Source organism: Pygocentrus nattereri, chromosome 6 (assembly GCF_015220715.1).
Source record: "Pygocentrus nattereri isolate fPygNat1 chromosome 6, fPygNat1.pri, whole genome shotgun sequence".
Lineage (NCBI taxonomy): Eukaryota > Metazoa > Chordata > Actinopteri > Characiformes > Serrasalmidae > Pygocentrus > Pygocentrus nattereri.
This window is the reverse complement of record NC_051216.1, coordinates 31,346,122-31,372,744: the sequence shown is the minus strand read 5'-3', so window position 1 is coordinate 31,372,744 and position 26,623 is coordinate 31,346,122. Positions and strand designations below refer to the sequence as shown.

General features: G+C 38.3%; 1 protein-coding gene across 2 annotated transcripts; it reads right to left on the bottom strand.

Moving 5' to 3' along the window:
* Positions 1-450: 450 nt before the first annotated feature.
* ppp2r3b (protein phosphatase 2, regulatory subunit B'', beta) lies at positions 451-26,340 on the bottom strand. Of its 2 annotated transcripts, XM_017695284.2 has the most exons (14): positions 26,197-26,340; positions 25,029-25,401; positions 9,947-10,132; positions 9,369-9,472; positions 8,873-8,975; positions 7,583-7,657; positions 6,069-6,155; positions 5,818-5,974; positions 5,356-5,404; positions 5,136-5,225; positions 4,713-4,888; positions 2,774-2,892; positions 2,587-2,693; positions 451-1,454 (listed from the first exon to the last, which is right to left on the bottom strand). In XM_017695284.2, the coding sequence occupies exons 1-14, from the start codon at positions 26,307-26,309 to the stop codon at positions 1,310-1,312; spliced, it is 1,884 nt and encodes a 627-aa protein (XP_017550773.1). In that variant the 5' UTR covers positions 26,310-26,340; the 3' UTR covers positions 451-1,309. The 2 variants fall into 2 exon arrangements, with proteins under 2 accessions (XP_017550773.1, XP_017550774.1); XM_017695285.2 differs by lacking the exons at positions 25,029-25,401; positions 26,197-26,340 and adding an exon at positions 14,481-14,892.
* Positions 26,341-26,623: the final 283 nt, after the last annotated feature.

Sequence of the window (26,623 nt, the reverse complement as noted above, 5' to 3'; positions counted from 1 at the left end):
TGTTTCTCTTCCCTGATATTGCCTACATAATCAGAAGTTTTGTTTCATGTTTCACTTCAGATTGTTCACAGGAAAACATTGTGATCAGTGAGTGCAATTTAATCATTTCTGCACCTCAAGTGAGACTAACACGTCATTTAACAGCTTCACTTCAATACCCCATCCCCCCTCCAAAAAAACAAAAACAAATTCCTTTATTCAGATACTAATGTTGCTTACAGCTGGTGTCTGATTTTTCTGTTGAAGTATTTAAGTTTGAATGGTCTGAATGTAAAATTGTACGCTGTACTTGACGGTTATTAACAAACAACATCTGTGTATTGGGGTCTATGGCAGCTGTTTCAAGATAATGACCATGTTTCTATGTATGCAAAATAAAAAGTAACATTTTCTTATAATCAAAATTTCAGCACTGCAACTTTCAAAACAAATGAACAGGACTCATCAATAGACACGATGTACTGACTTACTACTTTATTTGAACTCATAAAAAGGGTTAATTTATCCATTTTCCCCCAAAGTACCTTGTTTATAGTACTTTTATAGAAAAACAAAAAAGCAAAACATTAACATGATTAAAACATTTATCTGAAGTAAGCGTAACACTTTGAACAAAAACACAGCAAGCACAATATATACACCTATTTATAAATACTGTCTATAATTTAAAATAGCTTTCACATCTGTGGAGCAGAAAAGGTTAGAGGCTGACAGGATCATTATTTTTAAAACAGTTCTTTCTCTAGAAGGTCCTATGAGGGTATGAGGCATTTTAGGCACCAAAACACAGCTCAATTATAAACAAACTGTCCATGAAATCAAGCTTAAAATTACTTTGGTTAATCTCTGGAATGTTATATTGGCCAATTCAAATGTTAAAAAATGTTATGCATGTAGTGCACATTCAGTATTTCAAGTGTATCTCAAAGACCAGGCGTTAGGTTCCTGTGCAGTTACTCGCCAGGCCTGGTGCGTATTCAGTGCCCATCATGCATATATAGCTGTATTAGCAGTCAGGGTTTGTGGCGGCGATTCTATTCGGCTGATATGCCGGACTAGCACAGCCTTTCCTCTCTAAATGCGTTTCACCAGGATAGTGCTGTTATCATATCTTATAACCCTGGAACACGCTCTTGGCCAGTTAGAGCACAAGCATCAACTTGGGAGCTTCTGCAGATGCTCTGTTGACGTCCTGTCTAGATGATGGCTGCTGACGAGGTTTTAGTGCGGTCAGCCTGTAAACTGCTGTGCTCTGCCGGGGGTGGCTTTTCTCTGGACAGTTTTGATCTTTGCAGTGCGACGGTGGCTTTCATTCAAAATCGTCCACATACTCGTACTCATCCAGGTCCAGGTTACAGTGTGGATTGGGAATATCAAACAAGTGCCTCTTCTCACTGCGCAGGTCAAACTCACTGGACATGTGGTGGTCAATCGGGTCCAAGGCATTTTCATAGCTGTTAAGAAAATATCAACAAACACTCTTAGTCCTGTTAATGCTGTGCAATATGAACAGTGCAAAAATGATTCCACTGAATGCCACTCAAACATAAAGAGGGAAAAAAAAGACCGATCAATTACCAAGTTTTCAATGTTGGAACAGTGAACCAATCCCACTGAAGCACAGTGTAAATAACAATAGTGGGTGGTATGACCAAAAGTTTATCACAGTATAATTAAAATAACAGTTTCTGTGTACATCACAGTATACAGACTTTTAAACAAAACCATTTCACAGCTCATCTATACAAAAAGAAAATAACTGTCTGTGCACTACAAGTTTATTTAGTTTGTTTGGTTCAGAGTCCAACACTGAAAATGTGGATCTTTACATTAACAGACCTTGTTTAGCATTGGGAACAGCAGGTAAAAGGGTGAAAAGAGTGAACAGATGAGCGTTTTAGGAACAAGACCACTTCACAGTATGATCACAGGAAGCACCTACACCCTGCACTTACATTATCTTACCTGTAGGCCTCAACACAGAGGCTGTCTTTAGAAGTCAGTGGTGTTCCTAAAATCACCACATAAGAACTGGTCAAACAAATCATCTAAGCCCTTCCAAACCATTTACTGAATAGTAATGTATGGTAGTATAGCAAGGACAAGGCATGGTCATTAGTTTACTGCTGACAGAGTTGCTTTTAAATTCTGTTAAGTCCAGGAGACATTAAAGCAAGTTAGGTCTCATCAAGCCAAGACCCTACAGTGACATGTGAAACCGACCAATTTCACTAGTACTAAATTTTACACTGCTCCTGTTTTTCTTGCCCAGAAAAAGCCATATGTGCTTCTAACAAAGGCAACAGAACATTTACGAAATGCAAAATCCATACTAGTTCAGCATTTGCACATTTTTAGAATATAATTTTATTCAATATCTGTTTTTAAACTAATATTCACCACTTTGTGAAGATTAAGAACTGAATGAACCTAAATGTGTACTTAGTGAAAATACACCCTGGAAGATGGACATATTATAAGCTGAGAGCCAGAGCTCTGTGATACTCCATGATGTTAATGAGGCAATTTGGGTCAAGATATGACAAGCGAATGGTGTGAAATGCTGATGAAATCCTGATGCTTCACCCATCATTGTACTGCTCATTGGCGGTTTCCTCAGCCACCAAAATGTCGTACTCTTCTGCAGCATATCTCTCCCAGTCCGAAATCTCCTGCCCCAGAGTCTCAGCATCCTGGAAAGAGATTAATCATAGTATATTACACTGCCACTTGTCTAAACATACTAAACATTCCAAACGCTAGTGGTTGTTACCTTTGCAACCATAAAGGGATCCTTCTGTTCATGATCCAGATATTTCTCAATATTGAAAAAAGTGTCAAAGAATATATGAGCTAGCTTGCACCTCTTCAAGTCCCGGAGGGTGATTTTTCCTAAAGAGAACAAGATTTCTTTATTAGCATGTTTTGATGAACTACAGTCAAGTAACATTCTGTGCATTTATCATTGCTTGTTCAGAATTTACAAAATAGGAACAGGTCTTTCAGTCATTAACCTAGACGTGCTTACAATTACTCTAAATTGGCAAAAGTATGTTGTCACCCTTTCTAATTAGTTCTAATTAGTATTTTAGCTTTTAGCATACTTCTTGTTAGCATGTGCTTAAAAATCAAGCATATAATCATGCAATCACCTTAGATATACACTGGCAGTAGAATGAGTCATACTGAGGAGCTCAGTGACTTTTTTTGTCACCTTTTCAACAAATCGTTTCTTAAACTTCTGTTCTACTAGAGCTGCCCCGGAACAGCTTAGCTGTAAAGTGGTACAAACTCGCTGAACGGGACCAATGAATGAAGTGCACAACATGTAAAAATCCAAATTCTAAATGGCCTCTTAAAGCAACGCCAGCATAAGAAATGTTTGTCAGGAGCTTCATGGATTGTATTTCCATGTCAGAGCATCCGTACAAAAGTTTAAGATCACCAGGAGGAATAACAGTCCAGGGTTGTTCTTCATAGTTTGAGCTAGGCCCCTTTGTTCCATTGTAGCCAAATCTTAAATGCTGCAGCTATACGATGAGTTCTACAGCAGAGGTTGCCAGTCACAGTCCTGGCATCCCCACACTATGTACACCGTTTTTTCTCCTCTAGCAAAACTGGTTTAGCTCATGAACTGATTAACAAGCTATTCATAAGCTTGGGGTCACTGGGACTGGGAACCCCTTCATTCAGAGAATTATGTGCTTTAAACTTTTGTGCAGCAGTTGGGGAAAGAACCTTTTCTGTTTCAGCACTGGCCACATGCATAATGTGAGAACTATAAAGAAATGGTTGGTATGAAATAACTTGGAATGCATAAAGATCTGACTTTAATTCCATTAAACACCACTGGGATCAACAAGAACGGCAACTTATCACCTAGCTTTGGTGCAAAAGGGAACTCATGTTGAACATCACATTGCAGCACATTTGTGTATTATCATACTTTTGGCATTACATTTTAATTACATCCTAATGAATTAGCAGGACATTTATTAGCCTTATATATACACACACACATACATATTCCTTGTATCTAAGCTCATTATCCATTGCATCAACTCCACTTACAACATAGATGCACTGTACTTCTACAATTACAGACTGTAGTCCATCTGTTTTTCTGCATACTTTATTAGCCCCCTTTGAACCTGTTTTTCAGTGGTCAGGACCCTCACAGAGCAAGTACTGTTTGGGTTTTGGATCATTCTCAGCCCTGCAGTAACACCGACGTGGTTCTGGTGCATTAGTGTGTTGCGCTAGTCTTAGTGGATCAGACACAGCAGTGCAGCTGGAATTTTTAAACACTCTGTCCACTCTATTAGACACTACTACCTTGTAGATGTAAAGTCAGAGACGATAGCTCCTTCATCAGTGTTCACAGGATGCTGCCCACAGGACGCTGTTGGCAGGATATTTTTGGTTAGTGGACTATAAAGTCCAGCAGTGACACTGAGGCGTTTAAAAACTAACAGTGCTACTGTGGCTGATCCACTCAGACTAGCACAACACACTACCACCACCACCACACTGGTGTTACTGCAGTGCTGAGAATGTGAATGTACGCAGAGAAACAGATGGACTACAGTCTGTAATTGCAGATCTACAAAGTGCACCTATAGAGTAAGTGGAGCTGATTAAATGGACAATGAGCGTAGAAACAAGGAAAAGTCATAATGTTATGCCTGATCGGTGTATATGTACACACACACCTGGGACTTCTGGCCTAACCAAGTCCAGCATTTGGCAGAGGCAGTCTTCAAAGGGGAGGGGTTCAATGGCCATAGTCTCTAGCTTCTGACACTGCTCTTGATAGAAGTACTGCAGCTCATACATGGACAGGACTCCATCGCCATCCAAGTCCATACACCGGAACCAGTACTCTATGCTACAGAGCCAACAGTCATTATAAATTCAAGACACCTGCAGTTAAGCTCTCGGTTTAGTAAACAATAGCCGGTCATCAAAAATAAAAACATTGAAGTTATTTAAGAAGTCATTTTTAAAATGTCAAAAAAAAAAAAAAAGTACCAACTCATTCATTTGTATATGATATGACAAAGTAATAGTAACCCACAAAAAGTATAAAATATATTAGAAGATTCAAAGATGTAAGATAGATGGCTGGCAGGTACCTGGTCTCAGTCTTTTTGTCTTCCTCTGAGATCAGGAACCACACAAAGTCAGCGTAACTTAATCTGCCCTCTTTATGGACCTTCCCGTCTCTGAACATCAGAACAAATAAGAAAAAATAAAATAATTAATTGTACAAGACTAACATACCTGTGGAAATAACTTGCATTAAAATGTTTGAGATATTTTTATAAATGCACTAAACATATTAACTACCTTTACCTTGTAACAGTTCCTGAGAAGATTCTCTCGATCATTCTTTGAGAGATGGCTGGCCGGAGAGGGGAAAAAAACAAACAAAATAAACATCACAGACCTGACAAGTAAAAGTTTGCAAGTGAACACAGTGGAGTGTCAAAGGTTGTCAGCTTGAATTAGTTGCATTTAGTTGTTACCTTCCCAATCTTTTACCACTTCAAAACACAAGGAATTGGTTTAAAAGAGACAGATACATTTTAGTAGCAGACATTGCATAGTGTAGAAAATGCACAGTGAGAGGGAGCTGGTGTCATTGATATTAAGCCCTCCACATCACTAAGCAGGACCGTGTCCTGTGATGTGGTGAAGAAAGGAAAAGACATTGGACATCATACAGCAACTTAATGCCGGTACTAAAATTCCATTAATGCTACATTTTATGGCAAACAGCCAGTTGTCCTGAGTGTACAGAGAATGGACTTTTACCTTGATCACTGTGCCTTGCCAAGTCCCTCTGATCTATGTACAGATCATGGTCAGTGTCCAGCTCCCAGAATTTACAGTAGATGACATAGAAATGTTCATACGAGAAGTACTCCGTCAGCTGGTTAACATCATCTTCCTCTTCCAGAAGGGCCACATTCTGTCAAATGACATCTTGTCTATGAGGCACTGATTAGGAAGCAGCAAAAAGTAATGACAAAAGACAAGGTAATAATTACAGAAGCCATATGTACCTGAAGGAAACTGCTTTTCCTGAGTTCTGAACATGTTATTTTTCCTGTCCAAGAACGGTTTACATTATAAAATATTCTCTGAATGACCTGTTAGCAGAAGAAATTTCACAGTGAGTAAATCTGTGATTCAAAACAACAATGTAAGCATTCATTTAAAAGGAGCAGTGTGTCTCCTAGATGTGTGTCTCCTTTATTTGACTATTAAATAATTAAATACTGACATCACATTATTATATAATACCTCTTTATGCGAATACATTTTCAGTACATGACAAACTCATTTTAGGCCTGCAAAAGTCTAAAAGTGTTGGGTGATACTGTGATACTGTCAGGTGAACTGTCCAACTATATATGAAAATTAAATACAACCTCCTGTCCAAAAAAAAAACTAGGATACTGTGCAAAATGAAAATAAAAACAGAATGCAATGATGTGCAAATTATTTAAACCCTGTCTTTAATTAAAACCATAAAAAGATATCAAAATGATGAAACTGAAATTTGATTGTTTATTGAAAATATACACCCATACGGTCACATACAGCCAGAGAGTCCCCTTCCTTTTTAGCCTGGAGGATGCAATGTCCATGGTCCCTCACCCCCAGTCCTTCAGCCTCTCTTTTTATACACAATCATGTCCCTGACAAGGTGCCAACTAACATAACCAGCTGTAAGATGTTCCACCAGGTGTTTTATATTTGGCTTTTACTTTTTTGAAACGTGTCATCCAAAAAAAAAAAAAAAAAAAAAAAAAAATCTCAGTTCCAACACTTGATATTTTGTCTTTGTACCATTTTCAATTATATATATGTATAGCAAGCTTAAATGATTTGGACATCTCTGCATTCATGTAACTGAGTAGAATTATACATAACATTGTTTTTAAAACCTTTAAATCCCAACATTTCAAGTCACCTTCAGCTCAAGTCAGCTTAAGTTATTAGGTTGTTATCTAGGTCATGGTTAGGCTGGTATACTGGGTGCTGTGTGACCCCAGGAAAACAATGGAAATATATTATTACTACTATTATTATTTTTTATTAATATTATTAATAATAATAATAATAATAATAATAATAATAATAATAATAATAATAATAATAATAATACTACTACATTTGATGATTTGATGAAACCAAAAAAACCAAACAAACCTGAGCTCAATATCAGTTCTTATGGTTGAAGACTGAACAAAGGGTTTATACACATTTTCAGTGGAAAATAACTTACAATATAATATTTATTTTTAATTTTCTGGACAGTAAAATTAAAGAGTCTATTTAAAAATAAATTTATACCATTATAAAACAAACACATCAAAAAGTGTTTCCAAAAAATGCACATCCAATCCCCCCCCCCCCAATTCATGGTCATTACTTGTTTGTCACTGCCCCAAATATGTCTTGGTTAAGAGAAGTGGTGCAAAATCTATATCCATAAAATCTACAAAAACTTATGTGCTGAAACAGCAAACTGTTTCAAACAGACAAACATTGGTTAGCGTGTTACCCTTACCGTGGTAATGTAACGTGAGTGAAAGTCTGATGCCTCTTTTAGAAAAGCAAGCCCTGTATGTGAGTCAACCACATCCTAAGGAAAAAGAACAGGGTTTCACAATTCTTCTCACACCAATATCACATCAAAGCCCATGCAGAATAAATGACAGTCAGATGAGGACAACTTATTGTGTCAAAGCCATTTTTGTGCTATGGGTCTCTGGTTTCAATTAGAGAAAAGGAGACCATCTTTTGGAGTGTCCATTTGTGAATCACACCATAGTGATAAAGGACGTGTAGACGTCTTAAAGGTAACGAAACCTTATTGAAATCCTAATAACTAAAGTGGGCCTTAAATGGAAAAACAATACAATAGCTTAGGTCTAACACAGCTGTAGCTGAGACCCCACATGTGTGTGATGCAGAATTTTTGGTTGGTCTAGTGAATTCTACATCCAATTGGGTATTTTAATGCAGATATGAGAGTCAGATTTTGATGTGTCGGCGTAGGAGGCAATAAAATTTAAAGTGACTTATTTTGTAGGAAGTTTTGGACTCCTTGACCCTTCTCATACGAAATTAAATAATAGAAAAACACATAAATCACCTCTTCTTGAGAGCGGGCACGAACAGTCAAATCGACTCCACCACAATACTTTTTTCATTCATCAAAACAGTCAAAGCAATTGCTGAAGCCATACAATACAAATTAAAGTGTGAATGCCAAAGTGCATTTCCTCTGCAGGGGAAGGGCTGTTTGCCCACAGCAGCTGGTCCTGCCAGGCTGAATATCTGTGACGCGTCCATCACAGGCTAACAGCATAACGGCTAGAGAAACAGCCAGCATGGCAAATAATGCCTCGTTACCACACCGCCCCAGAGAGAGGATACAGGCCTTCTGGATTATAATGTGGCTGGAGGTCTAACTGTAAAAAACATGTAATCTATAGCCTTGTTGTACAGCAACCTACAAAATCAACTTCAATCTATCAAATTTCAATAAACTGCTCAGGCCAATAAGTGGTTAAAGACAAATGGCAGGTCATTAAAGATCCTCCAGCATAGAGAATGCAAGAGTACTTTTCAATCTATTTCTGAGCTTTTTGTATTTGTACAGTCTCAAGGACTGCTGTTAAGCATGTTATGCAAATGGGGCGCTCCAACAGTTAACCAATAGTCAGGTCTGCTTCATATGCAGTGTAACAAGGCTCTTATCTTTGCTTCAGCAAACAAGCTAGATAGTGTAAGAGCCACACAGAGACCATCTATATCCCACGGACTCGGTTCTCTCTAAGCTAATGCCCCATACCTGTAGGAATGGAATAAAGTCCTCTTGCTCCAAATAAGGGCAGCCTGGCTTGGCCAGAAGGTGAAGAAATTTGGACACATCATCGTGGCAGGTCTGCAGCACTCTAAAAAGAGGAACAGATGGTTTCAGACTCTAGTTTTTCAAAGAGCACAGATTACTAAACTCTTCTCTTTAAATGCATAACCCCAGATTCAAGTGCTCAGAAAATAAGACTTTACTATTCATGCTCAGTCATTCTCAACTTACAGTGGTGCACGAGTACTGATTTAATGAAGTGCCTAAGTACTTCCATCAGTGCCACTTGCCATCTCAGAGCTATTCTGGGACACACAAATGAATACAATAGCATGCATAGCACATACAAAACAATTCTGAACAAAGTCAGAGTGCTTCGCCTGTGCTTGTACTTGCATAAACATTTCAGCATGCAGTCACTGTTGAACACAAGTGCTGATGACAGTGTGAGAGACTCCAATAAAAAGCACCATTGTCTTACTTTCTCCACATTGCCACAAACTTGTGCACGGACACATATCCCCTCCTGTCTCCCCCAGCAGCATAGAACAATGGAGCCTTCCAATAGAGAGGACACTCACAAGCCTGGGGAGACACGAAATATACAAAGGGCCTGACTGTTGGTGTAACCCGTCAAAGCCATGACATTTAGAAATGGAATATTCTTAAGAAAGGCAAAAACATTCTAGACAGCCCATATTTGAGGACAATCAGATGCAAGTATTCTTCCATCCTTCCAATAGCAGCAATTCATCACTGGTGCTTTAAAAGTAAGCTTTGATATAGATAAACTAGGCCAAATGGTCAATAATTATAATTTATTCTGTTTGAATGCTTTAAGGTTTGTCCATAAGCCATGGGCCTTTTGGCATTTTAAATAAATTTCAGGTCAGTTTAAGTCAATTCACTTTGTCAGGTTCTGTTATTCAAGTTTTTCCCCCATTGATTTAGGAAAAGAAAAACATTCAGACTTGTAAACAGTTATAGACTTCTGCTAATTACACAAATGAAAACAATTTGCTGGGTGGTTGGAGGCTACACGTTACAAATCACACTTACCTTGGCAACCTTCCCCATGTCCTCAATAGTCACTCTTTCATCGGGGAATTGAGAAAATATTTTCTCTATCTTGGAAATGAGATTGTCAATGTTGATATTGGCTTTGGGCCGTCCCCGAGGGAAATAGAACTTTGGAATGCTTTCGCTTAACGCTGGTGTAACGACCTCTTCTTTCTTAACCTGAGCCTGCCAAAACGGACAGAAATAAACAGTGAGCCATGGGGCTTATTTAGTTCACATTTCCAAGTCCCAAAGGACAACCAACTACAGTTGCTCAGCACGTTACATTCCAATAAACTCTAAGGTGATGGCTGTTATTTAAGATGTGTCCAGTGATGCTAGAAAAAAAAAATATTTTTTTTTTATTTTGAAGGAAAAATAAAGGTTTTTTGATAACATTGCTTTTGAGAGGTCAAAATAGAGCCACACTACATAAAATTCAACCGCATAGCATGGTTCAAGGTAAATGACTGCTAAAAGATAGTCCACATATTTACAAACACGTAAGGACCTAAATACTTACATGATGAGACGTAAATATGAGTAATGGAATCTACTTTTACAATGATGCACTCAAAAAAAAAAAAAAAAAAAAAAACACATTCTGTAAAAAGATAGCAGCCACTACACATGACCCACCTGGCAGACACCACAAGATAACAAGCAAACGTGAGCCAGATAACGATAAGAAACACCTGCACCATAAATGAAATTTATAAATGAATGAATTCATTCATTACCCAGTTTCTTACTTGAGTTTAGCAGACTAAAGATTTTCTACAAGCAGGGGATGCCACAAGCCCTTAAATGTTGTGTGTGCATTATTTAAAGAGAGAAAGCATGCCTGAACCAGCAGAATCTCTCAAGGGGATGCGTCTTCAGTTAGTTTCAGTTTCATTTTGGACATGTGTAAAAGACCAGAACCACTAAACACAAGCACACAAACGCCAGGGTATCAACAACAGCTGTTTACTCATATGATACACATTCACTTAGAGGAACAATACTTCAGCTAGACTGAAGAAAGCAAAAAATTCTGTGTTTTTATTTTAATTAGTTATTTTCCACAGTCAACTTGCTGATTGTTAAAGCAACACAAACTTCATGTATTTCCATGTTTATATCTGATATCTGTTTGAATGTGTTTGAAATCTGTTTTTTGTAAATCATATTTACTACTAATTAGTCAAAGAATTTTTTGAAAAAGTTTTTCATCAAAGTTATAATGTCCAAGTTATAAACCATCAGATGTGTATGGGAAATTCAAACTCATCAGAATTGTATCAAGTCTATAGCTTTCCTAGTGCACCCCATCACACAGTATCTTAAATGCTATTTAATCAGGTATAGCAAGCTTAGAAGGGCTGCTTCGAAGGAGACCCTATATCTCTGAACAGCGCTACAACAAGTGATCTGGTGGACATCACCATCCTTATGACAGCTTACAAGTCTCAACAGAAGAAGCTGATGCGTTATCACAGACAAACAAACTCCTATCAAAAAGCAGGAAACTGGTGCGAAGTCAACAGGTTTGCTCAGGTTGAAGAGCAGAACGGAGAGCTCAGAGATAAAAAGTGAACCAGGAAGCCTTTTCTGTAGATGTTTTTTCAGGCTGACAGCAGGCCATACCAAGCTACCACAGTTGTTGTGGGTACATGGTGTCAAACACATGCTAAGCCTGGAGAAGTATCATCGCACAGAATTATTTTTAAAAACTTACAGTATGCATGTGAAGACGTCCATTCTCTACTAGGGGTGGGCAATATGGATAAAATATCATGATACATTTTCAGAATACATGCATCACAATAGTGACGCACAGCCACAATACACTCTAGAGCCACATTTAAAAATTGCTATCAAAAATGCTTTTTTTATTAAACATTTTATATGCTGCACTTATTATGCAGAAATAATTATGCTCTCTTTTTATGCACTTCTTTTTTTATGTGATTACCACAATGTGTTCAGAGAAGTATGATGTTTATCATGATTGCCACCCTCTATTTATTTATATCAGAAGAATGGATGCTTCACATATCACACTAGACCAAAAGATAATTCATGTATGTTTCTATAGATTTGCATAAAAGTAATGTTAATAGCTCCTTAAACCAAGGCTACATACCCTTTGTATGGTCAAGTCTATAAGACTTGATTGGCAAATAAATCTGATTTAGATTTTTAGGGCTTATAAAATAATACACCATAATGTTGACTGCTTACAGCAATCATTACATATATCATTGCTTGTCTACAAACATCCAGAAGGGGGAGCAATCACAGATTTTCCTCGTTGATGCAATTGCAAGGAAGAAAATTTAAAGCTTATAGTTAATAACTCTGACGCTAGAAGAGCTAGCTAGATGCTTTTCTTCCAGCACAATGTGTTAATATGTTAATTATGGCTATATAAAATGGCTAGTTAAAACCTAAATTAATGTGGCAGCTAGCCTCAAGAACCACAGAAAATACAATGCTGCAATTTGTAAAAGCCAGAGCTTCGATCATGTTATTATTATGAGGATAGTCTCCCACACACACGTATAAAATGACCTAGAAAGCAAAATATCAAGTGATGTAAGCAGTAATTAGAGCCTAAAATGCACCAATCCAATACAGCAGGTATATTCAGCTTGGTTCGATTGCAGTGAGTATGTGTCAGCAAGTGTAGGGCAATCCTTCAACACAGAAAATACATTACCCAGTGTTATGAATTTACAGTATGATATTTGGGCCTATTATTATTATTAATAATAAAAGCAAATTATTTTACTATTTTACAGAACTTATTTAATTTTACTTTTTTAAAAAAATGTATGCTTTTTGGGTTGTATGCATACATTTTTAAATGTAATTACTTTTTGTTTGTTTTTGCATTTCAGAGGTTTTTAAAACCTGGCACATATGCCTTTTATATGCACAGAGTTTAGTTTAATTTTTAACAGATATTATTATTTTATGAAATTTAAGCAACAGAAATGTTCATTATTCCTAAAAGGTGAACCAATTAGCAGTTCATTTGTCTCATTTCCAATTTTATTTAACATTGCTCTTTAACAAAGCAAAAGTATTTCTCAATAAATTTGTTTTATTAATTGATAAATTACTCACTGCCACTCACTGTGATATCGCCATTGTATGACCCTGCTAAATGGCTGGATGAGCAAGCACACTTGGGATGTAAATTTAGTGCATCTTTACATTTGAACATGAATAGAGAATTTCACTTTGGCTAAAAATGCATGCATACAATATAAAAAAAAAAATGCTATGAAGCAAATGTTAGCCTAACGGGTGTCTCTCTTAACCTGTTTAAGCATTTATAGCATTTAGAATGTCTAGTAACTAAGATACAACAGTGTAGAATTTCCACACCAGCAAGCTAACTGATAATTAACACCTTACTGTGGCTAGCATTGATATTAGTAAGATCATTGTTTAATTTTACGTTGCTGAATAAGTAAACAAAATTAAACACAATGACGACTATAAAAATAATATAGATATAAAATATATATTATATAGATATAAAACAAATATTAAAAAATGACTTTGTAAAATTATTTACAGACACTTATTATGGGTCAGTGACACTATAGGTCCAGGTAACATTAGTGGTCCTGCCCATATAGTCTTACTGCTATAGCAGTGTAGTACATTCTTAGTTGTATGACTGTGGCATTCCTGTCTACTTTTCATGCAAGGCCTTGCTTATAGAATTAGTCAGTTTTGGAGCAACTGCCTTGCAGGTTTTGTGTGCCTCAACCAGAATAGCTAGTTGAGCATTCACAAGCTAAACAAACTTAACAAAAGCTTCACACCCTGGTGCATCCCAACCCTGCATAAGCAACATTAAAAATACACCCTGAGTAACTATTTACATGACTCAATACACTGTTGACTATCTGTTTGTCATGTAATAAGTCGAGTCCATGGTGTTTACTCATGTTTGTCTCCTCTCATGATAAGCCAGCGATTGCACCACTGAAATCTATATCTTGCTCCAAAACATGGCACTTGCACAAACTCAACTTATTATTCTGACTTTATGAACTTTAAGCTACTATCAGAAAACAAAGCATCAGAAACGTTTAAGAACAGGATGAAATGTCGGAATACTTTGACAACTTCATGAGCCCTTATATGGCATTCCAACACATGGAACAATTTGCTTTGATGTGCCAGGCAAGGATTCAGTGCAACACGCTGTGAGGGATGAATGCTGTTAATCTTTACTACTCCACCACTGTCAGCCATGTCTATAAAAGGGAAAGGCCATCTTGTAGCCCAGCACAGAGCTGAGAGTTGTCTGCTCAGTGTTAAACATCAGGAGACTCCTCAGCACTGCTGATAATCGTTTACACATTCTGCATCACTCAAACCATCCAAATGGATGGTCAACCGGTCCATTAAGAGCAACTAAACTTTACTTCGTATCACACAAAAACTATCAGTACAGTCCCAGCCACACAACCCACAAAGAGTCTGAGCAGCCTTGGCCCAATGGTTAATCCAAGTTAAGAAAACCTGCCTGTCCTTGCTGGAAGGCTTTCAGCCTCTTCTTGAAACGTGAAGGCAGGACAAAGTCGCAGCCACGGGCCAGCAGAGCCAGTTCCTTCCTCAGGTCCGGATCCTGCCGTAGAGACAGCTCCTTCATCCTCATGCTGCCGCTGGCTTACAAAGCAAGCGGAGCGGACGGCCAGGCGGCTTACAGTAAACACGGCGGGGTCGAGGATTATCTTCCTGCACGACTGGACTGTCCCACCACAGGACACTCCTCTGTCTGCCTTCAGCACAGCACAAGACCTCTTAATGGCAAACAGCAGCTGCTCCTCTCAGCCTTGCACCGGCCCCAGCATGCAATCCGGCTGACTGTCCCATACATAAAGCACAGGCTGGCTGAGGTCATGCACAGCCCTATCCTGCAGAGTCACTGGGGAGATCGAGGGTGTTTGTGTGAGTGCGTGTATGGGTGTGTGCAGGGAGACAGTCAGGGTGGGGGGGTGGATCTGCCTTTTCCAATATGCATTCCACATCCCTCATAGAAGGTTATGCAAAAAGACAAACCTGTTGTTTCAGAGCTCAGTGATAACAGTATCCTTTTCATTTTTTATGAGTGACACTCCAGAACAAAAGATTACAGCACATGGCAATTCACCACCACACAGACGTTTAAAGCTGTCCATTTTTTAGTTTTATTCCGCCAGTCACCATTTACATGTTACACTGGACAACAGCACAAAAAACCTGAAGACTTTTACATCCACATTCAGTGATGCACTGAAATGAAAATCTCTGGCTGAAACATAACCTGAAATTCAGTTTGCAGTGAATACAGTATGCAGGCAACAGCATGTCCTACCAAACCAAACTTGCTTGACAACAAAAATGGTTGGTAATTAAAGGCAAGTAATTCCTTAATTTTGTAGATATACTTTGCCCTTTGGCTTAGTTTATGATTTTTATCATTATAAAAACTGGTGCTACTGATGGTGTTGGCAAGTAAGCAGGGACTTTCCTTCCTGCTTGTGCTTTACTCTATTCCTTGTATAAAGTGTGATGCCTTGTTGTCAAGTAGCATCAAATTTGTAGCGGAGAAATTCTTGGGTGTTGTACTTCTTTATGCTTGGCATAACCAGAGATTATAAAGGGTGTGTCTAATGTCCTTCATAGAAACCATGAAATAATTTTTTTTTTCTCCCCTGTCCAAAGTGTCATTTTTAACCCTTTTTTTCCCAGTGGAATGAATATAAAGGCCCTACATAAGTTAAGAGAAGATCCTAAATAAAATCTATACCTGATGCTAGGCAATTCTTATAAAACTGATTGTTATATGATGCCCACAGAATGGGAAGAACTCTCCTTGAGGGATGGGAAAAAATATGCACATGGATCACCTCCTGTGGACTTTGTTTATTTTGTTTTCCAAGGCTTCAGCTTCCAGCCATTCCATACCTTATTATAGATGACAAGTCTTAGTCAGTATTATGGTGTGTGTGTGTGTGGGGGGGGGGGGTGTTGAATTCAAAGAATGATGGCTAAAGTAGTCTAGGACTATTAAAAGACCCACCATGTACCGTTTGGGCAACCCCAAGAAACAAGATCTTGAGAAACAAGTGTATCTTTAGTCCTTGCAAACATACGTACCCAGACTGACAGCAATTACATCAATTCTCTGTAACCATGCTGATCCAAAGAAACCCAGCCACAGACGCTGGAAGCTGGGTGTCTCTGTAAAGCCTTTAACGTGGCCATTATTGTTTTCAACACAAATCTAATTAACAGATATGGGCTTCAGCAACAAGAAAGCTGCCATAAAACTGACTGAACGTGCACACAAGGCTTGAAGCCATGGCTCGTACCAAACTGGTACTAAAATAAAGCCCTGACTGGCTTAAATGATAAGTATTTTTAGATGTCAGATCACAGGGTGCACATTCTTCCATTCATTTCAGCTGTATTCTAGTTCCTGTTGTCCTCCAACGGCAGGATACTGCACACATTTGATAAGCCACATTGTTGTTACCTGATTTCCATGTTATCCATGTACATTAGTCAATCAGTCAGTACAGCAGAATGGAAAAAACAAGGGGACAAAGTAAACTAACCAGTGAAATGGCTCTGTTTTTTATGTTGAATGTGTGTGAACACTATCATAACACTTTTCTCTCCACTGGTTCTGCATAGTAGTCTAGGCAAAACAAGTCTTCTCTGTTCAACTAAGTTGGCACTAAAAGAACAAGTCTAGGATCTGGCCGTACAAGAGAAGGCAGCTGTCTGTGCCAATAGTGCCAATTTCCAAACAAAGCCTTGTGTCCAGTCTGAGGAACAACTGCACAAAGACCCTGATCAGCAAAGCAAAAATGGATGCACTAACAAACATAGTAGCAGTTGCCTAATTAGCTGCTCAGTTGCCACAGCTCCTTTGGGAAAACATTAATTTTATCTTTATTTGCTGAAGCAAGAAGCCCAAAGTCCAACACCCAGGTCACTCAAGCCTTTGGATGGCTGACCACAGTAAGCAGTTATCTTTGCTTGCGCTAGTTGATCAAGCTGTAAAAAATTCAGTGGTCATGTTTTTGAACCGTCATTCCACTAAAGTCTTTCACAACAATTCACAACAATTTCCTTACAGACACTACTGAGACAGAGGAACCAGGATTCTAGCTACTAAGGATAAATACTTTGTTCATTTCAACACCAGTCAGAGAAAAGACACTAAAATGCTTGCTCACCAAGTCAACAGCCCAGTAACCCTCGCCAAGATAAACCGTTTGGATCCAAACATTAAGGCTCTCTGCTCAACTGAAAGCTTCTGCTTGCACTACTGTAAGAGTTTTACAAGCAGGAAGGGTTTACCGGCACAGTCTGTAGTAGACATAAAATCACATATTCAGTTCTATTGATCACAGACAAGAACAGACTAAATTTGATTTGGAATATTATAATCGTGATCAGCCAATTCCACGGAATACGTCTTGACTACACGTCTGTCAGCTGGCGCTGTTGGGCAAGATGCTTCCACAGTTTTTCCACCTTCAGTGAAAATTCAGAAGAGAAACCATTCTGATTCCACTTGAACAGAAACCAAAGAAGAAAAACATTACAAGAAAATGCAGTTGTGGGGGTTATAATCTAAATGACAGGCTTAGCAACAGTATGACTGTGTAATGCCATATGAAATTCCATAATCTGGAGTTGTGTAACACCCTAGTGCAGGGCCAAAATAGACACTGGTCAGCCTATACTGCATGCTAAACTAAAAGTCACCTTACATGAACATTTCTTCAAGCGCAACAATTCTGCATATAGTCTTCCTAGTAAAATGTGTAAGATTTTTTAAATGAAAGTTAAGAGCTCATCTGCACTGTAGTCTGCCTGAAGAGACTGTCACATTGGGCTTAGGAGAGGAAAGTGGGTTTCTCTACATTTAGGCTTAAAATAAGACACACAAAGCATAAAAAGTGCATTAGAAAACTGCTTAAATTTTATTTATGCTTATTATGACTGGAGCTGTTTAGATAAGAAATGGCATACAGTCTTCCTGCAAAACCTGAATATCAGTTAACACTGTTTGATTCAATATTTGCATTCTTAAAACAGATAATACAGTAATAGTGAGCACATCATTCCAATTTAGGCAACATTTGCTAGGTTGTCAAATACTTAAAGCTAGAGTATATTATTGGTTTAATAATTGGTTTATTATTTCTTCATTAGTCATTAGTCTATGATAAATAATTTAGATGATGTTGGATTCTTATGCTAAAATATTTTTAATTGGTTACAAATGTGTTACATTTCTCTGTAATGCTGATCCAATTCCTACATTTATAAAAATGTTTGCATTGCTATTAGAGGATATGTACTATGATATTGGCATCAATCAACGTTAATGCAGCCTTACTAATTACTAACCCAGGTTAACATAATTACTTTGAGCTTTGGTTTAACGCATCTCAGTAGTTCTCAAAAGCGATTACTGTCCACTGCGTCATTCTCTATGATTCTACACTCCCCTGTGTGATTTCCTCATACTGACAAGTATTGCACTCTCTAAGAACATGGACAAAATAGTCATCTGTCGTATTACTGATCTTTGCTTTTGATATGGTACATCACAGTAGCTGTCTTATTGTCCTTTCAAGAAGTGTTCCTGGACATCACTATTTTTAGCTGCATGCTGATTTTTCTGTAGACCTATTTAGAGGAACCAGCTGCCTACTGCCGCCTCAGGCATACAATTTAAAAACTTTCTCCAATTTAATCTCCTTAGTAAAATATGAACTGCTGTTTACTTTTATTTCTTATACAGTAAATCAATGCTTTTTTAACTAATACCACTATTTAATTTGTTAGCTGACAGTTAATCGGTTAGTAATTAATTTCCAAAAGAGCAACCATTTTTTAGCATGACGAATACACTACTTTTAAGTTTTTATGCTTCTCTCATGCACAAAGCAGCTTGTTCTTTTCTGCCATCTTTGACCTGGCTGTTCTAGTGCCAGTTTGCTTCCAAAAGGGGTGCGACACGGTCGGTAATGCAGAACATTTCCACTTTTGGTTATTTCACCAGTTGTGACTCGCAAAATACTGACCTGTGCAACAGCCACAATCTCATATTTCACACACAGCTACTTTACATGTTTTAAAAGCATTACACACACACACACACACACACACACACACACATACACACACACATACACACACACATACACACACACACCCTGGAACAGCCCTACTTTTAGGTGTAATGGTAAATACAATCCTGTTCAGACTGAGAGAAGGTCAGGAGAACAAATGTTCAGTATCAAGCACCAAAAAAAACCCAATATAGGCACAAGATCTAAACAGTGCAACTAAAGGTTAAAATACAGGCTGACAAAGACTCCACCATGACCTATGCATGTGCTCTTTTTAAGAAGGAATCATTAGTTTCTAATATTACAGACAGTTCATATAGCAGCTCCAGTCCTGCAGGGACAACACAACACCCCATTTTATTAATGAAGGACTTGGTAATTAGCTAATGAGTTGAACTAAGTGCATTAGAGCAGGAAAACACTGAGCTGCTCAGTGGCCTGACCCTCCAGGACTGCAATTGTAGAGTCTTCACCATTTTATTTCACATTGACTTAATGACTAGTAGGCTAAAGGCATGGAACAGCTAGCTAATGTTTATAATTGAGCTTTAATTAAACTTTCTGCCCACTAATAACTACATACTTATTTGTGCATAAGCATCAACAGCCACACCATTACATAACAGCAACCACATTATTTCCCAAAAGTCTCATATGCATGTTTTGTGAGCAACATACTGAACAGTTTGAGGAGTTTGAGTTACCTTTTAGCTCTGGAAACATTTTAAATAGCTTCATCCCCTGCAGGCACCTGAGGGCAGAACTATTAGTTTTACTGTATGAAGTGATGCAGAAACCAGTGGTTTGTAATTTTCCCCTCTAATTTCCATTTACCTGTCCCCTTCTGTCAAATCCTTGATACAAAGTGTAATTAGACTTTATATTACAAAATTTACAAAGATCTCTTTAGACATTTTCTGGATATGACTCCACAACATAATGCAATAAAAATAAATCAACCCTTTAATGTCAATTCCTTGAACGATCCTTCATTCGTGTATGAACATTTAAGCTAAGCTCAATTTATATCAGTAGGCATGCATGTGCAGTGTACTGTGCAATCGTCCAAAGTGACTCTAGCCATTACCAAAGAGCAACAGGGTACACACACACACACACACACACACACACACACACACACACACACACACACACACACACACACACACACACACACACACACACACACACAAAAAAAGATATGATAGCCAATATCTGTGTATATGCACAATCAAGCAGACCACACAGGGGGAGAAAAGTGTCGTGAATACGGAATGAAAGGCTGATTCCAAGACCTACTAGGGAATTTTAGGCCAGTGTTGACATGGGATAATTGTCATGTACATCTGCCGATATCGAAACTTAAATGCTAATAAAATGTAGAAACTTAGCATTACAGAGAAAAGTAACATGTATTTTGTAAGGTTACAATGGCCGTAAAATAAATAAAAAGCCTGCACAAGACCTTAGTCTTAGACCTTAGCATCCCATTCCATTGGAACCTCTTTTCTATGAAGATTACACAACCTGTGAGTGCAATTACACACCTATGTCAGCAATGAGTTAAAATAGTGAATTTACTAATTTAAAAAAAGGTGTCTGGGTAATTTTGGACATACAGTGTACCTATACCACTAATATTTTACTAGCACATTGAGACGCACACACACACACACACACACACACACACACACACACACACACACACACACACACACACACACACACACACAGTTCAAAGAACATAATGAAACTTGCACATCTTGCTAGACTAGATCACAATAGAATAGATGAAGACTATGATAAAATACACACACTTCAGAAGCTGAATTACACAGGTCAGTTACTGTCATTTAAAACACAATCTTGAATGACAAATGCAAACTCATTATGCAATTGTAGCCATTGTAGTTGCAAATGCCTTCCAAAGTCAAAAACACTGGAATTAAGCTTGCCTTGCAGTTTCTAAGAAATCTTTTAATGTTATGAAAAACATTATTCAAATATATTGTGGTATGTAGACTAAAACGCATTACCCCCACCTTCTCTGTGGTTAACTGGGCATCTTTTCACAAACTCTTAAAGACACTTAAATTACTCAGAATGCACAGCCCTATAAGTGTCTGGTCCATTTCATTTCTGACCACCTGAAATTTTATCTGCAGCCATTATTTGTCTGAATATTTAAATACTTTATAGTGGTATCAGCAATATATTTTTCACATTGGTCATGCTATAATCTGCACAGATCATCATTTGAAAATCTAAAAGATCAAACAAAGACCAATGACAACTCTGACAAATAAGAGCATAAAACCAGAGTGTGTTCTGTATTACAAGGACAGTTCTGCAAACTGTATACTAAACACCAGCCAATTTCAGAGTAGATAATTCCTGCACAAGGCAACCAAGTCTATCTTTGTCAGTGTCTTGTGTCTAAGTTGGACCAGCTGTTCTAAGCAGCATCACCATGACGTTAATTGAATTTCTAACTAATCCTTTGAAGAATGCATTTGTATTCTGGAATTCCTTTGGCCCTCCTAAAATAGACCATTACTTGGTGCAGGATCAAAATCCCTTTAATACATCGTGACAAGTTGTGGGCACATGCTGCTGACGTCACAGCAGAAAATATGGAATGCACAACAGTTGTTACATGGAGCGAGCAGTGTCTGGGATCACTAAAGTGGCAAGGAATGACTGGTTATGGAAATCAAAGCCTATACGCATCTGTCAAACCCCTTACTGTATAAGAAATGAGGATTTGCATTAAAGACTGGACAGAAAATGGCCATGCTCATGACATAGACTCACTGCCCACACATGTGTTCCATAAAAATGGTCCATTACATGAAATCTTTCCAGACTATGACAAAGCCATGTGTACCATGCTCCCTTTCATTGTTGTATCCATTATGGCAATCCCTCTCCTGGATCCGTTTTTATTGTGGTGGACTGTCAGAGGAATAAAAACAGTACTAAAAGAAAATTTCACAGTTGAATGCATGGCTGTGGATTCACTCTGCTCCTCCCTGTTGTGGTCTTATAGGACCACACAACTGTGCTGCTCTCAGTCGCCTGCATGGCAAGTGACACTGGCCTGGCCCGACACTGACTAAAATACCCTGCAGTGCCCTTGTGTGTGCAGGAGCTCTTCTGACTCAGTCATATCAAGAGTCTTGCCATTCAAGTCAGTGAAGCTTGACCTCCACTAGCCCACTACCAAATAAGATTCATCATGAGTGTTGCTAGGCTGTGCTACATTAGAGGGATTGGCTTTGGAAAGTGTTCAAATGCTTTCTTTGTCAACAGACCTTTGCCTCACCCTAGTAAGACGAGTTTATACAACGTAAAGACAGATCGGATGACAAGTGAGGCCAATGAGAAATGAGGCATTATCTCAAGAACAAAATTATTCATACATTGGGTTAATGATTTAGAAGGGAATTTAATCAATAATTCACCAGTAGCATAACTGGTATTGCACCAATGCCAATTGCCAAATACTGGTACTTAAATACAGTAACAGAAATAGAGGATACCAATACTGTGATTTTTTTTCCAGATGTGTATGCATGCTATTGAGATATGCTTGCATGCACACCTGTAGATGGAACTTAACTGAAGCAAGAAGCATGTAGGTGGTGTGTGTAACTGGATTATTTCATGTCTCAGACAAGCAGAAGTAAAATTGCTTATGTAATCTGTTAATATCAGTATTTTGAAGGGTGGTGCAACCAACACAGTTTTCAATACACCAAATTTAAATAAATATTTAAAGATAAAACATACCAAAACCCACAGTGACTATTCGCAGCTCTGAGATCATTCCAATATTAAGTTATCCAACTAGTAAGCACCATTCTTTCAAGCTTAGTATGCATTTGTGAAGCAGAGCACTTTTTTTTTTTTTAACCACAACGTTTTAAAAAGTGGAACATCTAAACTATTAAGATTTGGAATCTGTACTTGGTATCAGCAGATATTTAATAAACAGAAGAGAGAGACAGTTAGAAAGAGCTGCCAGTCTCTTGGGGTAAAGCCTTTAGCATATCAGCTCACTAACAAGGCCTGTGTGCGCACTTTCATCTATCACTCAGAGATAAGTCCGAGTGATCGCATGTAGAGGACAAATGACTCAAGAACATCAATTTAAAATAATATTCACACCAGAGAAGCTGCTGTATGCTTACATGTATAGACCACAGGCATATCTATACATTTTTAAGTTCTGTTTAAACTGTTTAATAGTGTAAAATATTTTGCATTTACTTCAGTTATTAAATAGGGTTCTTATTACTAAATACACACAGGAAATAAACAAAAATAGATTAGTCTTGGGCATCTGAAGTTGTTTATATATAAAGCTTGGTATGTTTTAATAGCGACACAGAACACAACTTTTACCAAAATAAGATATTTAAAAAGTGGAACTGTATAAATATAAATAGTTAGTTGGTACTCAGTATTGGATGATACTGAAGGATCAGATATTAGTATCAGAAGGGAAAAAATGGTATTGGTGCATCCCTAGTTAAATGCCTATCAGAAATAAAAGGCAAATAGATCTAAGAAAATGAGTGACCTCTGTTAGAAGTGTACCAGCAATTCTAGGATTGCAGTAAAATATGTGTTTTGTATGCATCCACCATTTGCACTATGATAGACAGTATGGTACTCAAAAGCTAGGGCTAAATTGAGCAACCTTAATTGTTGACCTGTAGTACAACACCCCAGACCCTGCAGGTGCAACTCACCACTGTACAAAAAAAAAAAAAAAAAAAAAAAAAAAACACACACACCACACAACACCACCTAAATTGCAAAAAACACTAGCAGATATACTGAAATGCAAAAGGCCAGGTGCAATAATGTGGTACAGATATGACTGAGGAGGATATTTTCTGTTTTTTTTAATAAGGAAAAATGAGTCACCTTGTGTATCACCCTTTAGCTACCAAAGATAATCATGTCTGCATGTGTATCAGACAGAAGGTACATGGACAAACCAGCTAACTTCAAGAAAAGTACAAAGTCAATTAAGATGAAAATAAGCAGCACATCCAAGTCATGTAACAAGGCTGAGCAAAATTACCACTCACAATAATAAGCTTTTATAAGCAATTATATATTTAATAATATTTCTGTGAAATTCCACTATAATTTCCAATACAGTAAACTCTTGTTCAGTACTCAGATGCAGCCAGGCTCACTAGATGATCTCTACATGCCACTGATAGTCGCAGCTGTCTGCCCAACTTACTGACCCCACATTGCAGGCATTCACATGCAGGAATGTCTGCTTTCTTTTAGAGCTGAAGGCATTCAGTCCAAATATGGATCTCTATCAAAGACTTAGCTACAGGCTAATGTATAGCATGGCAATTATACAAATTCTTAAATATGATAAGTAATATAGCAATTTGGGGCTTCACTAATGTGGCACACTACATTACTGAATACGTCGGCCTGAGCCCTGGAGACAGATATGCCCACCCTCATCACTGATCAGTACACAGTGGGAGAGCCATTATCATTCCGGGGATTGGTAGACTTAAAATGCTTCTACCTCTCATTTCATAGCCCAGTCTTAGTCCAAGGGAACATGTGGAAAGTATTTGTTTACACAATGCATAATACTCCACAAAGCTAGACCTACTGAATATACAAGCCAGAAGTAGCTAGTCGTTCAGCAGCCTCTTGTGGTAAAATAAGGGAACTCGAGGGCCTCAACAACTACTACTCCCCATTAACTCTAACGTATTGATGCAGACGTATTATCAGACTAACAATTGCTATTTTAAAATGATATTTTACAGATGTTAGAGCCATCATCAATGCTACAGTATTTTGAACATTCATCAATAGGGATGCACAGTGATATCAGAATGATTTCATATTGGCAGAGAGAGAAGAAAAAAAAAAAGGCCTACCTTTTTTATACTGATGGATCGCCGGAGTGCCCTGCTGTTCAGCCCTGTTCTGTTATTGCTGCCACTTCCAGATGGCAGAGTGGCTGAGGGAGGGCTACAGGGAGCACTGAGTGATGCAGAAGTCCTCTCCGATACATTACTTTTTGAGGCAATGTTGTTGTTTTCCGTGACAACAAGAGAGTCCCCCTGTCCGAACTCAAGCTCATCTCCATTCTTGATCTTTCTGAGGTAGTCTTTCAGTATCACCTGAGTGCTTGACTCACTCAACCAATTCAGGAAGAGCTCGTCCACCTTCATCTTCAGGACTGGCTGCAAGGCTTGAGGTGATGGCATTTTTGATCTGGTTTTCCCTGACAAATTCACCTGAAGCACCCTGCACACAGGGAAACAGAATCATATTTACATCATAATCAACCTACTATTGTTCAGCTCACATACAGAAACGTCAGTGCCATGGCTTACCAGCTTTTGTGCAGACAACCAAGACATTTGACAGATACACTTGTTTTGAAATCTTCAGCCTGAAACTGGACCATTAAATCGACAATAATAATGTTGTCTTACGCTTTAAGCCACGAGGACAACGTTCACAGTTCCCTTCAGTTTAAAATGCTGCTAGCTGCCACTTCACATGGAGCTTTGGCTACAAATTTCAGCACATGTGCTTTAGCCCCAACTGTTCTTGGCATGCGTAGAGCCATGCAGGGCATATTTCATGACAAGGGTGGAAAACGTGCGAGCAACAGAGCGAAAGATCTGACTAACTAGCTAGCTATCTTCCCAATGCTAGCGAAGTTACACTGTTTACACCTGATAGCTAGGTTAGCTGGACAAGCTAATGCACCGCTACAGCTAACTTTGTTTACAAACTTGGGCCGTGCAAAGAAGGAAATACATAATGGACATGCACTTCTGAGTTTATGATGTCTAGCTTGGCTGAAGGTTTCGCTAAATAGTAACGCGATGTACAGTATATGGGGTTAATGTTAGCTAACGTTAGGCCCATGCACTGAGGGAAAGTTTGACGTCTCATAGCCAGCTCACTAGCTAGCCAAACACCACTTTGGCTTGTAACTTCTGAAATATATAACTTCCCCTTAAAACGACAACAGTGTAAGCTGTATAAAGGCATATTTTTGAAGCTCCCAATGCTGGCATCTGTACCCACCTGCAGCAGAAGTTCTCGCTGAAACATCCCTCTTGCGTTTCACCGGGTTTACTTTGAATCAAACTCTCGTTTCTCCAGGTAACCGGGAAAACATGTCTCGCGAGACTGATCATTTGTTTCTACACGAAGCGGTTGCTCGGCGTCGTCGGCGTGTGTCAGTGTTTTAACCTTCCCCTGCATAGCCCGACTCTGCGTCTCTATAAGTTTGCACACACCTGCTCATCCAAGGTTTCTTCCGAATTTAAGTGTATTAAAGTAATTCCGCAGATTTTATATAAATATCTGGATGATTTAATCGCTGATATTTAGACTTGAGTCATTCACAAAGTTTTGCTGTGAAATGGGTGACTGTAGAGAAACGTACAAACTCGGATTTGCTATAGTGGTGGTGATAGGAACCAGGCGGTAATGTTTACAACTCTTTTAT

What these genes read in the sequence shown, in the direction of transcription:
- ppp2r3b (XM_017695284.2), bottom strand. Translation starts at nt 26,309, where the DNA reads ATGATCAGTCTCGCGAGACATGTTTTCCCGGTTACCTGGAGAAACGAG. An exon ending in AGCGAGAACTTCTGCTGCAG is followed by an intron (nt 25,402 to 26,196) that starts GTGGGTACAGAT and finishes CCCTGTGTGCAG; the next exon opens with GGTGCTTCAGGTGAATTTGT. An exon ending in GACAAAAAGACTGAGACCAG is followed by an intron (nt 4,889 to 5,135) that starts GTACCTGCCAGC and finishes TTGGCTCTGTAG; the next exon opens with CATAGAGTACTGGTTCCGGT.